This window comes from Cardiocondyla obscurior, linkage group LG19 (genome assembly GCF_019399895.1).
Source record: "Cardiocondyla obscurior isolate alpha-2009 linkage group LG19, Cobs3.1, whole genome shotgun sequence".
Lineage (NCBI taxonomy): Eukaryota > Metazoa > Arthropoda > Insecta > Hymenoptera > Formicidae > Cardiocondyla > Cardiocondyla obscurior.
Genome location: NC_091882.1, coordinates 4611106 through 4623526, shown reverse-complemented (window position 1 = coordinate 4623526; position 12421 = coordinate 4611106). Strand labels below are relative to the sequence as shown.

The 12421-nt window shown below is 35.8% G+C and overlaps 1 protein-coding gene across 1 annotated transcript; it reads left to right on the top strand.

The window, feature by feature from the left end:
• Positions 1-7658: 7658 nt before the first annotated feature.
• On the top strand, positions 7659-8657 carry LOC139110244 (uncharacterized protein PF3D7_1120000-like). Its single transcript, XM_070669874.1, has 3 exons — positions 7659-8144; positions 8226-8336; positions 8463-8657. Exons 1-3 carry the CDS (start codon positions 7659-7661, stop codon positions 8655-8657), a joined length of 792 nt encoding a protein of 263 aa, XP_070525975.1.
• Positions 8658-12421: the final 3764 nt, after the last annotated feature.

Genomic DNA, 12421 nt, shown 5'->3' with positions numbered 1-12421 from the left:
TGCCACAGTAAATATAATTCATGGCCTTAAGGTTGCTTTCGGCCCATGTCGTTGTATTATCAGATGATAGTATTAGTCTGATTGCCACCTCATCACATTTTTTCATTTTTAGGAAGAGTAGTATCAGCTTTTTCCACAAATTGTAGTCTTGTCCATTAAATTGTTGTATCTTGATTTTATTAGCCATTTTTTCGTCTTCTTGTTCTTTTTTTATTATATTTTCAGTGTTTGACTTTTGTAGAATATTCTTTTTAATCTTAACTATTTTTATAATAGCTTCTTCAGATATTGCTTTAATATCATTCCAGTCAATTTCAAATCGAATTTGCATTCACTTGCACTGTGGTATAAACACTTTATTTATTAACCACGCTCTGCTACCATGAAAAATTAATTAGGTGCGTGGATAATTTTTCAGAATAAAGGTTTTATTTCTTTACAAACACTGTTATTTATTACTTAATTTTATACACACTTTTATAATTCTTAACCAATTATAATATTCAACGGAAAAATATTTAACGGCACTAAAAAGGATTTTAACTGTGACTTTTTATACGTCCGTACCCGTTGACGACTCTTTGTCAACTGCTTGACTCCCTATATTAATTCTAACGTTAGATCATAAAGGGACTTTCCGGTTCTTTGTTTCATCTGGTTTATTCTCTTTATTATTTTTTTAAACTAAAGTCACGTACCGTTTCCTGTCTACGAGGAACTGTTTATTGGTGTATTGATTAAATCTTATTTAAAGATAAATTTATAATTAACTATAAAAACGCATATGTTTTACAAGTTTATTTTTGTCTAACCCAAAAATCCACTTTATATACTTCCTCTTTATACTGTTCAGCTTTCCTTTGTTATTCCACCACCAGACTTCAACTTCGTATAGTACTACAGTAGAAATTAATGCACCAAACTTTACCTGTCTCTTAAAGTTCTCTCTCAATATTTTCTCTCCAATATTCCATGTCTTCTTTATAGTAATCATCGCTTTCCTAAACCTTTCTTCTACACCCCTGGACAAAAAAATAGTAAAAAGAACAAAAGATACTCTGGGACCTCTGGATAGGCATTGGATACAACAAGAAATCTGACTTAATATATGTTAACAGTAGAATAAATACTACCATGTATCAGAATTTAAATAAAAACCAAATTATAAAGTATGCAGCTCACATTGCTAATGAAAATTTTATTGTAAAAATGAGCTATTATTTCGTCAACTCTATTTCACGTATTTTGTTATTAAATTTAAAATCAACAAAATTTTTATTTTTTTTATAAATATTACATCACAATAAGATACTGTTGATATTCCATTGGCAAATTTTGGGGATTCTAACTGTACTTATGAAAACTTAATGATAGAACACGTGTGTTATCTTTTTGTACATGGGTAAATGTGTTTCTCTGTCTCTCTTCTTTTCTGTAAAATATATTTTTTGTATTTTATCTTTTTTCTCTCTTCTATCTGCTTATCTTTTAACAACCTTTTTCTTTTTCTGTTCCATTTCAATATCAAAAACTTGTTGTAACCCGAACCCCGTTATAACAGGTAATATTATTTAAAGTATTTCGGCATGAGATCTCGCAACAGATTGAAATCGGGTGATGCTGGATCAGCAACCCACTTTGAGTTAAAGATAGATGAAACAAAGGAATGATAAAATACAAAGAGAAATTAAATAACAATAAATAAAAGGAGAGAAACTGTTGCGAGACCTTATTGCCGAAATTACTGAGGTTGCATTGGCCGAGCAACCGAGTTACGGCCATGCAACCTGATGACGCCAAGGCCCGACGTCATCGTTAAAGACTCGCGGGTCGTCACCCACAGGGAGTCAGTCAGTAAGTGAAAGACAAGACTGTCGTATCGTCGTATCAGTGATATCTCATGCAATGTGAGCTCGGTCGCGTGCCGTAATAAAGAGACCTCGCGGAGCCGAGGTAGCGTGATAGCGTCGGGTCGCGTACCGAGTATTGTGAAAGAAAGGAATTGGGAAGTGAAAGAAAACTGTAAAACCAATGTGAATAAAACTAAATATATTTTGAGAGGTTCCTTTATTTCGCCCCTTCTCTGAGGATCCCGAAGAACGGACTCCGTGCACCGGCTGCGCTACAACAAACTACTATTTGCAATCGATACTTAATATTATTCTTTTCCTATCCAAAAAAACTGTCTCAGTCTTCTTATCATGCTTTTTAAACTTTCTTCTTTTTCCGCCAACACCACCAAATCATTTGCGTATGAGATCGTCCACATTTTCTTTCCGGTTCTCTATGCACGTGTTACCTGTACCTTATCCTCAATCGAAAGTTCTGCTCCGAGAATATAGAAATAATTATGGCATATAATACATAAAATAAATTTACCAAATTTATAATGGACATTTTACAACGAAGAAAAATTACTGCAAGTGATTATAGTATGAAAGCCGCAATTTTAACAGAAATGTCACGTCCTGATAAACGTAATTATTTAGTCCGTTTTTGAGTCAATTTATTTAAGAACTTTACCCGGGACCGGACAAGGATTGTGTTTTTTATTTTTTAATCGTCTGGACCGAAAAGATAGAGATTTCTATAAATCACAAAACGCGGATCTGTTTTAGGAATACTATTAAAATTCGGATCATTGATCTGGAAATCAATCGGGATTAATTTATACTTCGGTTTAATAAATTCAATTATTTGATTTAATTTCTGGATTAAGGAGAAAGGATTTTGTTTTGTTTCAAGGGCTCTTTTGACTTGGTATCGGAGTCGTTTTATTTGAACTCGTTTACCGGCACGTTTCTTCATTAAAAAAGTCCAAAATCTTAACTCTTTTGCTTAGCGACGGCAGCAGAAAATCTCCGGAAATCTTTCTGCGAGCGCTCCATAAAGAAGCAACCAAACCAAACGCGACACTCTTCGTCCGCGAGGTTCTACAGAAACACCTCCAAGGAGTATCACAATAAATAATGACTATAAACAAATTAACTCAACTTCCTTTAATTTAAAATTCGACACCAAAATCAAATTTAATCAAAATAAAATATTGAAATTAAATTAAGAATAACAATTTATTTAATATAAAATATTTACCTTAAATTCCCAATCAAATTATAAAATCTCTCACAATTTTCTAATAGTTCTTCAACTCTTAATCTTTCAAAATCTTAGCTCATTTTCCTCAGTTCTCTCGCTCAATTATTCTTCAAGACTCAATCGGAATCAAACAACTCTTTTTGACCATCAAGCGCTTCGTTCACAATGATAATGATTAATGCTCTATGACAATGATTACTCCAAAATGATTTACAATTGATTGCTCGCGCTTCTTCGCACGTTCTTTTATAGGATGTGGATCCCCTTGTCCCCGCTAAAGACTTGGTTCACCACCTCTTTCAAAATCAAGGAGGAAGGGTATTTTTAAGATCAATAATTAAATATAGCTAATTAGTAACTGTTCTCCCCGTCGTTGTTTGATCGATAAAATCATATAGCTTATTCAGCTCAGTCCCCGATGGTACCGGAAAAAATCGATAGTTTCATATAGTTATCCCGGCTCAGTCCCACCCGGTGACAATCGCTTATTGTTGTTCTTTAAATAGAATTGGTTTTAAATTTTATTGCATTCCAAAGTTTCTATTCCCACAGTTTAATAATTAAAATATTAAATTTGTCAGCATGTGACAGAAACAAAAATTTTCAAGAAACAATTCTCGCGTACAACGCGCATCTCACATTCGTTTAATGCAAATTGTAATGCTGTCTATCTCATTAAAAAACTGTTTTAAAATATTCTAAGCTACAATAGTGAGTACAATTGTGAAAAATAAAGCCACAGTTTGAAAGAAGCATTGCCAACATGTAATTCTAAAGTTGACGAAATTCTAAAAAACGGGCTTAATAGAATGCAAGAAGTAGTCGATGATAAAATCATCAAAGCGAAAAACTGCAGATGCAAATAAAGTTGTACTGCCACACGTAATACTTTATGTTAAAGAATAAACATTAAAATAAAATGTTTAAAAGAATTCCATATTAATTAAAGAAAAAAATAAAAAAAATTAATCAAAGTTTTAAAAATATATAAAATAAATTTAACAAGAGCAATTTAATAAAAGAAAACTATTAAAATTTGATTAAATATTACTGCGCTACGCGCTTCATTGTTATGTAAAAAATTTAATGTAATAGAGAAAACGCAATTAAACGTAAATAAAGAGCGAAAGATCTCAACACAGAGCAGATACGTTATATTTACTTGTCACTATAAAAACAGTCAATATATAAGACGTTGAACTCGTTGCCAGAAAAACGATTAACATACAAGCGTCTAAATTACAAGAAAGATAGACGAATTTTGTGGAAAGGCGAGACTTATTCCGAGAACTCAAGCAGTTTCGCTATTTACTGTGTACAGTCGAAGAAGCGAACGGAAAAGACAATTCGGTCGAATGGGCGCCTTATATACTCTACTCCTTTTCTCGAAGGATCGAGAGAAGCCGAGCACAGGAAATATGTCATTGTGGATTATTTCAGATAGGTCAAGAACAAATTTTGACAACAAAAAGAGACAGTTAATTTTAACCGCACATATAAATATCTTGACGAGAGCTATACTTGAGCCGGCTGATGAACACAACGTATCACTTTGTTTGACAACACAGCAGGCACGCATAGGCCGCGTGAGCGGTAAACGAATTGGTCGATAAATATGCTCGCGATACAAGAAAAATGCTGCTAATTAAATTTGGCAGGGAGAATTTGAGATATTTATAATAGTTTATATAATAATTTCTTAATAATTTATATTTTTATAACTAATTGTTTTATAATATTAACGCCCAAATTTATCACGCAAACCAGTTTCTCAATAGCAAACTTTGCAATAACCCAAATCGATGAGTAATAGAGTAGTTTTTTTAGTGAGGTATTCCGGTCTTAAACCGGTGAGTCCCACACTCCCCGGAAAATTCTCGTCCTGAGCGTGCATAAACGCATTTTTTTTTACTATAAAAAAAAAGTAAATTGTATACGTTAGAGAAAACGTTACACTAACAATGTTTTAAGCTCCTGATCGAAAGGGCAGCACGGTACCGACGAAAATCTTAAGTCAACCCAATGACCGGAATAGGCCACGTGTCACTGGGATGATTGCGTCCACGTGAGAAGAATTACAAGTAAATGAGCAGTCCTCTAAACGAAACAAAATTAATGAGCAAAACCTGGTCACGATAGACAAAACGAGCGAACCGTTAAACAAAAATAAGGCGTATTCCGTATAATCGAGCGAGCATGTGAGAATACCGTGAGCACGTGAACGAGCACACTGTCACAACGTGCACGGACAGTGAGGCTGTATCCGTTTATCGTGAGCCGACTTGTGATATCGATATAGATCTTACTTCCCGCACTTTTATATGAGCAAAGCCGCTTGACCACCGGTTACTCACAATGAGCTAAACTAGAGAGCCAACGAAAAACCAAAGAGAAATTCTAAAGCTGTCTGTACACATTGACGTCCGGAACAAGAAGAAGGATTAGAACCGGCAAACGCCGCACGTGGCGCGAATCATCGATAAATTATCGGTCTGTGACGTGGTGCCACCACGTAATTACGCGCGACACTAAATAAAAGCGCGGTCTTGTCGAGCGGGCCCATTAAATCGCGAACAGTATATAATTAGACAAAAAAGCACTATAATTATTAACATTCTACTATTGTTCAACAAACATTCTCATTTTAATAAATTTAGAAAATTTTTGAACAATGACTTTTGAAGGGCTGTTCCTCGGCGGGAGTTAAAAATTCGAAAAAATAAAGATTTCGCTTTTTTCCAAATTGTTATTTAATTAGTTTAAAAAGCAGAACTCTTTCTAAAAACTATCAGAAACTTTAGAACTTTGCGAAAGGTTATCAGAACTCCCATTTTTTTTTTCAAGAATTAAAAAATGAAACAGTTGAAAGCGGAAATGGAAGCGAAACAGTTCTATCATAAGTATTAGGTTTAAGCTTTAATTCGAGACCTGTAGTCGAGCTTTCCCTTCTATACGCGGTTCCATCTTTTTGAGCGCTAACAATGCCGCGAAGAGCCGCCCATGTCCGCGCAAGAACCACTCGAAACTACGTCCCCGTTCACTATTCCGCGAGAATCTATAAAACTAGAAGCATTCAGTTATGTCAATTGTTGTTGCATCCGGTAAATTGCATCATCGCGAAGACGAATCTCCACTTTCAAATCCTCCTCTCTCTGCACCTGCTCCGTTCGCAGTCGCTCCTCTTTCTGCACCTGTTCCTCCTGTATACGTCGCACTTTAAGAAATACGGACTCCAGCGCAGACACCTCTGTCAAAGCGGGATCTTCCTGCTGAGATCGTTTCCTCTCTGTCGAATGTGAAGTCATCCCAGACGAGCTCTTAAAATTGTTACGTTAGTCCGGGTGCTGAGCGGACGTTCTGTCTCGCTGGTACTACTTTCACACTCGCGTTCACACTCGCATCATTCTCTCGCACCGTGAAGAAAACCAACTTGGAAATTACAAAAAGAAACAAAGAACTTTATTGAAGAATAGTAACCACGACACGTCAGTTACTGTCAAAAGTATCGGGGCAGACTTACTGAACATAAACATAAACGAGGATCGAGTGAAAGAGCTCGCGAAATTTTTACTCGCAAGCAGCCGTCTTAAGGGGGAAAGCCCATTTAAAGCCAAAAAAAAGAGTAATTTAAAAAAATTCTTTTTAAGGAAACTATTTTTCGTATTGTTAGAATCTGGGTGTAGAGAGAGATTTTGTAGAATAAATAAATAATATTTCACAAAAATATTGATAGTATTAATTTGTGATACGCTAATACAATGTTCTCTGTTCGAGAGTCAGAATGGCACTGCTCACTACTCCTTAAGTCTTCTTCTTCCTTTGTCTCTTTTTCCGCATTTGCTATCTATACTTGCTCATCATTCTCTTTATAATATGTACTATCTTTTCTAATATAATATATACTATCCTTTTTAATTGATATTGCTGCATACTAACACGTATTAACAAAAACGTTTTTTCTACGGAAAAAGTGACTTTTTATCTTTACAAAAATTATTTTTATTTAACATTAAGTGGATGTCAAGGCGAGTTTTGCGTACTTCCGATAAAGACGCTTTTAGTTGGCGTGCAGTCTAGCGCCTACTGTAGTCATTAAAAAACAAAATTAAAACGGATTTTAGTAGGTAATAGTACCGCGCACCAGGACTTTCGTTTCCGATTGCAGAGCGAACGGTTGTGTGTCTGAGCGAGTGCATGTAAAAAAAGGTTTTGTGGGAGTAAAATAGTTTTTCAGAGGTAAAAGGTTGGTTTGAGGGAAAGAGGGAAGGGTTTTTAAAGAGGGCAAGTGAGGGTAAAGAGCAAAGGTAAGAATAAAGGGAAAAATCGAGGACGGTATAAAGAGGAGTTTATTTTGAGGTTAGGTTGGCGGTGACGGGAAAAAACCGTGGGTAAGACAAAGGAAAGGAGGAAGGCAAGGGGGTAAAGGAAAGAGTTAGAGGTATCAAAGACAAAGGGAAAAGAGATAAGGAAGATTGGAAAATGAGTGAACAGGAAAAAGAAATTGTGGAAAGTGGAAGTGAGGAAAGAAAAAAGGAAAAAGGAGAAGAGAAAATAAAAAAAAAATGGGAAGACCTGCAAAGATAGAGCTGCTAAGAAGGAAAAGGGCCAACAGCTTGCCAATTTTGGAAGCGTGGAAGCAAAGGGAGAAAAGGAAGGAAAAGCAGGAAGAAAAAGGCGAAATAGAGGGTTTGGAAGGGTTTAGGAAAAGTGTAAAAGTGTACAGATCACCGATGAAAGCAACAGGAGAGGGAGATGAAGGGGGAATAAGCAAGGAAGATTTTGAAGAGGTAATAAAGGAAATGAGAAGTGGATTCGCAAGGATTCAAGCGCAGATGGAGGAAGTAAGGGAAATAAAGGTACAAATAAGAAAAGAAATAGAAGAATTGAAGAAAATATGGAAAAAAGAGAAGATAGATTTAGAGAAAAGAATAGACGGGATGGAAAAAAAAATAAGGGAAAAAAAATATGAGGGAGGTAAACTGGAAATACCAGAAGAGTTACAGGGAAAGGTTTTGAGTTTAGAAGAAAGAACGAGAATGTTGGAAATGGCAAAAGAAAGAGAAAAGAAAGAATGGAGGAAAAACAATCTAATAATAAGAGGTATAAAGATAAAAAGTGAGGAAAAAAAGGAACTGAAAGAACAAGTGGGAGAAATAATAAAAGCAACAGGAGTGAAAGCAAAGATAGAGGATGTAAATAAGATAGGAGGAGTAAATAAAGGAGGTTATGGTATGGTGTGGGTAAAGATGGAAAATTTTAAAGAAAAATTGGAAATATTAAGATGCAAGGGAAAATTAAAGGACAGGACGGAATGGATAGGAGACGATCTGACAGATTACGAAAGAAAAGTGGAATGGCTCATAAAGAGAGAAGCGGATAGATTGAAAAGAGAAGGAAAACAGGTAAAAATAGGATACAAGAAGATATGGGTAAATAAAGAAATGTGGATATGGGATGACTTGAAGAAAGAATTGAAAAAATGGGATGGTGCAAAAGAGTTTGAAAAAGAAGGAAATAAAAGGAAGAAGGTGATAGCAGATAGATTAAATGCAAGTTTTTGAAAGAGGCGGAAGAAGAGAAGGAAATGAGTTGGAAAAAGTGGAGAGAAAAGATGAGGAAGGAGGAAAAGAAAAAGACAAAGAAAAAAATGGAAAAAGGAAAGATAAAAGGCAAAAAGAAAAAGAAAAGAAGAAAAAGGAGAAAGGAAAGGAAAAGGCGGAGGTAAAAGACAGAAACGTGAGAATAGTTTTTTGGAATGTGGCAGGAATAGAAAACAAGGATGAAAATTTTTGGAAGAACATGGAGAAATGGGAGGTGATATATATGTGTGAAACTTGGTTGGAAGAAAAAAAATGGAAGGGGTTAAGAAGTAAACTGCCAAAGGGCTATAAATGGATAAATAAGGGGGCAGAAAAGAAAAATAAGAAGGGGAGGGCAATGGGGGGAATGGTGATGGGATGGAGGGAGGAATTGGAAGGAGAGGAAGAATTAGAATTTAAAGATAGGAAAGGAATAATAGGAATAAAGATAAAAAGTGGAAAGGTATGGTGGAAAATAGCAGGGGTATATGTAAATGAGGATTTAGAAGACATAACAGAGAACATGAGAAATTGGATGGATGAAAAAGAGGAAGGAACGAGATATCTGATAGGAGGAGACTTTAATGTGAGGACGGGAGAAGAGGGCGGGCTATGGGATGAGGAAAAAGAAGAAGAAGACAAGGAAGAGAGAAAAAGGAAAACAAAAGATAAACAAATTACAGGAAAAGGAAAAAAATTTTGTAAAGCTTTGGAAGAAGCAGGATGGGGAATAGTTAATGGTTGTACAAGAAGAGATGACGAGGGTGAATGGACATATGTAGGGGAAAGAGAAAACAGTGATAGATTATGTGATCAGTAATGTGGAATCAAAAGGAGAAATAGTAGAAATGAAGGTGGGGGAGGAAGTGGACTCAGACCACTTACCCTTAATAGTGACGATAAAAAGGGAGGGAGAAAAGAGGAGAAGATGTAAATATGGTATAAAAAAGAGCACGAGACTGGCTTGGAGTGAGAAGGAGAGGAAAATGTTCAGGAAAAAATATAAAGAAAAAAGAGAGAAAGAAAACAATATGGAGGAAAATTGGAGAAGTTTTAGTAAGGAACCGGAGAAAACAAAGAAAGTAGTTAAAAAGGAAATGAAAAAAGAGGAGGGGGAAAAACCAAAAGAAAGATGGTGGAATGAGGATTGTAAAAAGAAAAAAGATGAAGTAAAAGAAGAAATGTTAAATTGGAGGAAGGAGGAAAGGAGTGAGGAGAATTACAAAAAGAAGAAAAGAGAATATAAAAAGCTATGTGAGGAGAAAAAATTGCAAGAAAAGGTGAGATGGGAGAAAGAAATAGAAAAGATTAGAACAGAGGGAGAAGTATGGAAAGTAGTAAACAAGGGAAGAAAAAAAAGAAAGAAAGTGGAGGAAAAAATAAAGATTGAAAAGTGGGATGGATATTTTAAGGAAATGTTAGGAGGAGTGGAATGGAGAGTAAGAGAAGAATTAGGAGGAAAGAGAATAGAAGACAATGAGGAAGATATAAATAGAGAAGAATTTGAAAATGTAATAAGAAAGTTGAAAAAAGAAAAAGCTGCAGGAAGTGATGGTTTAGAAAATGAAATATGGAAATGGGGTGGGGGAAGTAAAGAGAAATTATGGGAAACGTGCAAAAGGTATGGAGGGGGAGGGGGTGCCGGAGGAATGGAGAGAAGGTGTGATAGTTCCGGTGTTAAAAAGAGAAAAGGGGAAAAGTAGAAGAGCATAGAGGGATAACGCTGACACAGACTGCGTACAAAGTGTATGCATCTGTGTTAGCAGAAAGACTAAGAAAGGAAATAGAAGAAAAAGAAATATTACCGCAGAGTCAAGCCGGTTTTAGAAGAGACATGGGGACAGTGGATCAAATATATGTGTTAAATTATTTGCTAAATAAGAAAATAGAAAAAAAGGAAGGAAAAATGGTAATTGTGTTTATAGATATGAGAGCGGCGTTTGACTTTGTAGACAAGAGAAAATTGGTGGAAACAATGAAGAAAAGAGGGGTAAGGGAGGGATTGATAAGAAGGTGTGAAGAAATATTAGAGGAAACGGTGAATAAAGTAAAGGTGAAGGATAAAGAAGGGAAAAGTTTCTGGACGACAAAAGGAGTAAGACAGGGTTGTCCGCTTAGTCCTAGCCTGTTCACGCTCTTGTTGGCTGACATAGATGAAGAATTAGAAAAAGGAGGATGGGGGGGTATAAGAATAAAAGACAGGAGAGTTTACTCGCTGGCGTACGCGGATGACATTGCGCTACTGGCAGAAAATAAAGCAGGCATGAAAGGAATGATTAAAAGCATGGAAGAATATGTAAAGGAAAAGGGATTGGAAGTGAATGTAAAGAAAACAAAGATAATGAGGTGTAGAAAGGGGGGTAGAAGATGGAAAAAAACTAAATGGGTATGGAAAGGGGAAGAAATAGAGGAAGTAAAAAGTTTCAAGTATTTGGAATACATAATTATGACAAATGGAGAGCAGAAAGAGCATGTAGAGGACAGAGTAAGAAGAGCGGCAAGAATAATGGGGCAGGTGTGGAGTATAGGTAAAAGAAAATTCGGAAAAGACTGGAGTAAAAGAATATGGCTATTTGATAAACTGGTATGGTCGGTTATTAATTACGGCGTGGAAGTATGGGGATGGAAGGAAAGAGAAGAGGTGGAAATATTACAGGAAAAATACTTGAGATGGGTGCTGGGAGTAAGAAGATATGTACCAGGTTATATGGTGAGAGAAGAACTACAGAGAGATAAATTGAAAGGTAGAGCAGGGATGAGAGCATGGAAATATGAAAAACGGTTAGAAGAAGGGAAAGGAGGGGTTCTAGCAAAATGGTGTTGGGAAGAAATGAAGGAAAGAGCAAGGGAGGGAAGAAGCAAAGGAAAATGGGAAAAAGAAAGAGAGGAATTTTTTGAAAAATTTGGGTGGTCGGGAAAAGAGGTGGAAGATCTAAGAGAAAGAGGGGAAATAAGGAGGGAATATTTGGTGAAAAAGGATAAAAAATGGCAAAGAGAGGAAAGATGGAAAAAAATAAGAGAGTCAAGATTTAATAAGTATTATAAAAAAGTGAAAGAGGAAGGGATACCAGGATATTTGAAATTGGGGTGGAAAGAAGAAAAATGGCAAAGAATGGCAAAATTTAGATTAGGGGAGGAAATGAGAGGAAATAAATATTGGGAGGGAGAGGAGAAAAGAAAATGTAGAATATGTTTGGAGAAGGAAGAAACGTGGGAACATATATGGGAGGAATGTATAGATTGGGGAAACGAGAATAGTTGGGAAGAAGTGGTGGAGGAAATTCTGGGAGGGAAAGGAAGGGGGATTGATTGGTTGGAAAATTTGAAAAGAACAAGGGAAAAAAATAGGAGTGATTGAAAGTATGAAAGAAAAAAGCGTCGGAAGCGGGGGTCCAAAGATAGAATTTAAGGTAGAATTAAGGCAAAATAATGTAAAGAATGAATGGAGGATCACACCTCTCTCTCTCTCAACGCGTAGGTAATAGAAAAGGAAAAAGGCGTAGGATATAAGTTTTTTACTTTCAGGAAACGGCTGTAAGAAGAAAGAAGATTGCAAAAGTAGAAATAGTTTAGAGATAAGAATAAAGTTTGAAGATATATTTTATGAAACTGTAAGCAGAAAATTAGGGAAGCGAAAGTCCCGGTGTACCTCTGAGGAGAAAATAAACACCTTATATATAGTACCGCGCACCAAATAAATCTAAATTTATATTAATCATAATTTTTTTACAGAAATTATGCAGCTT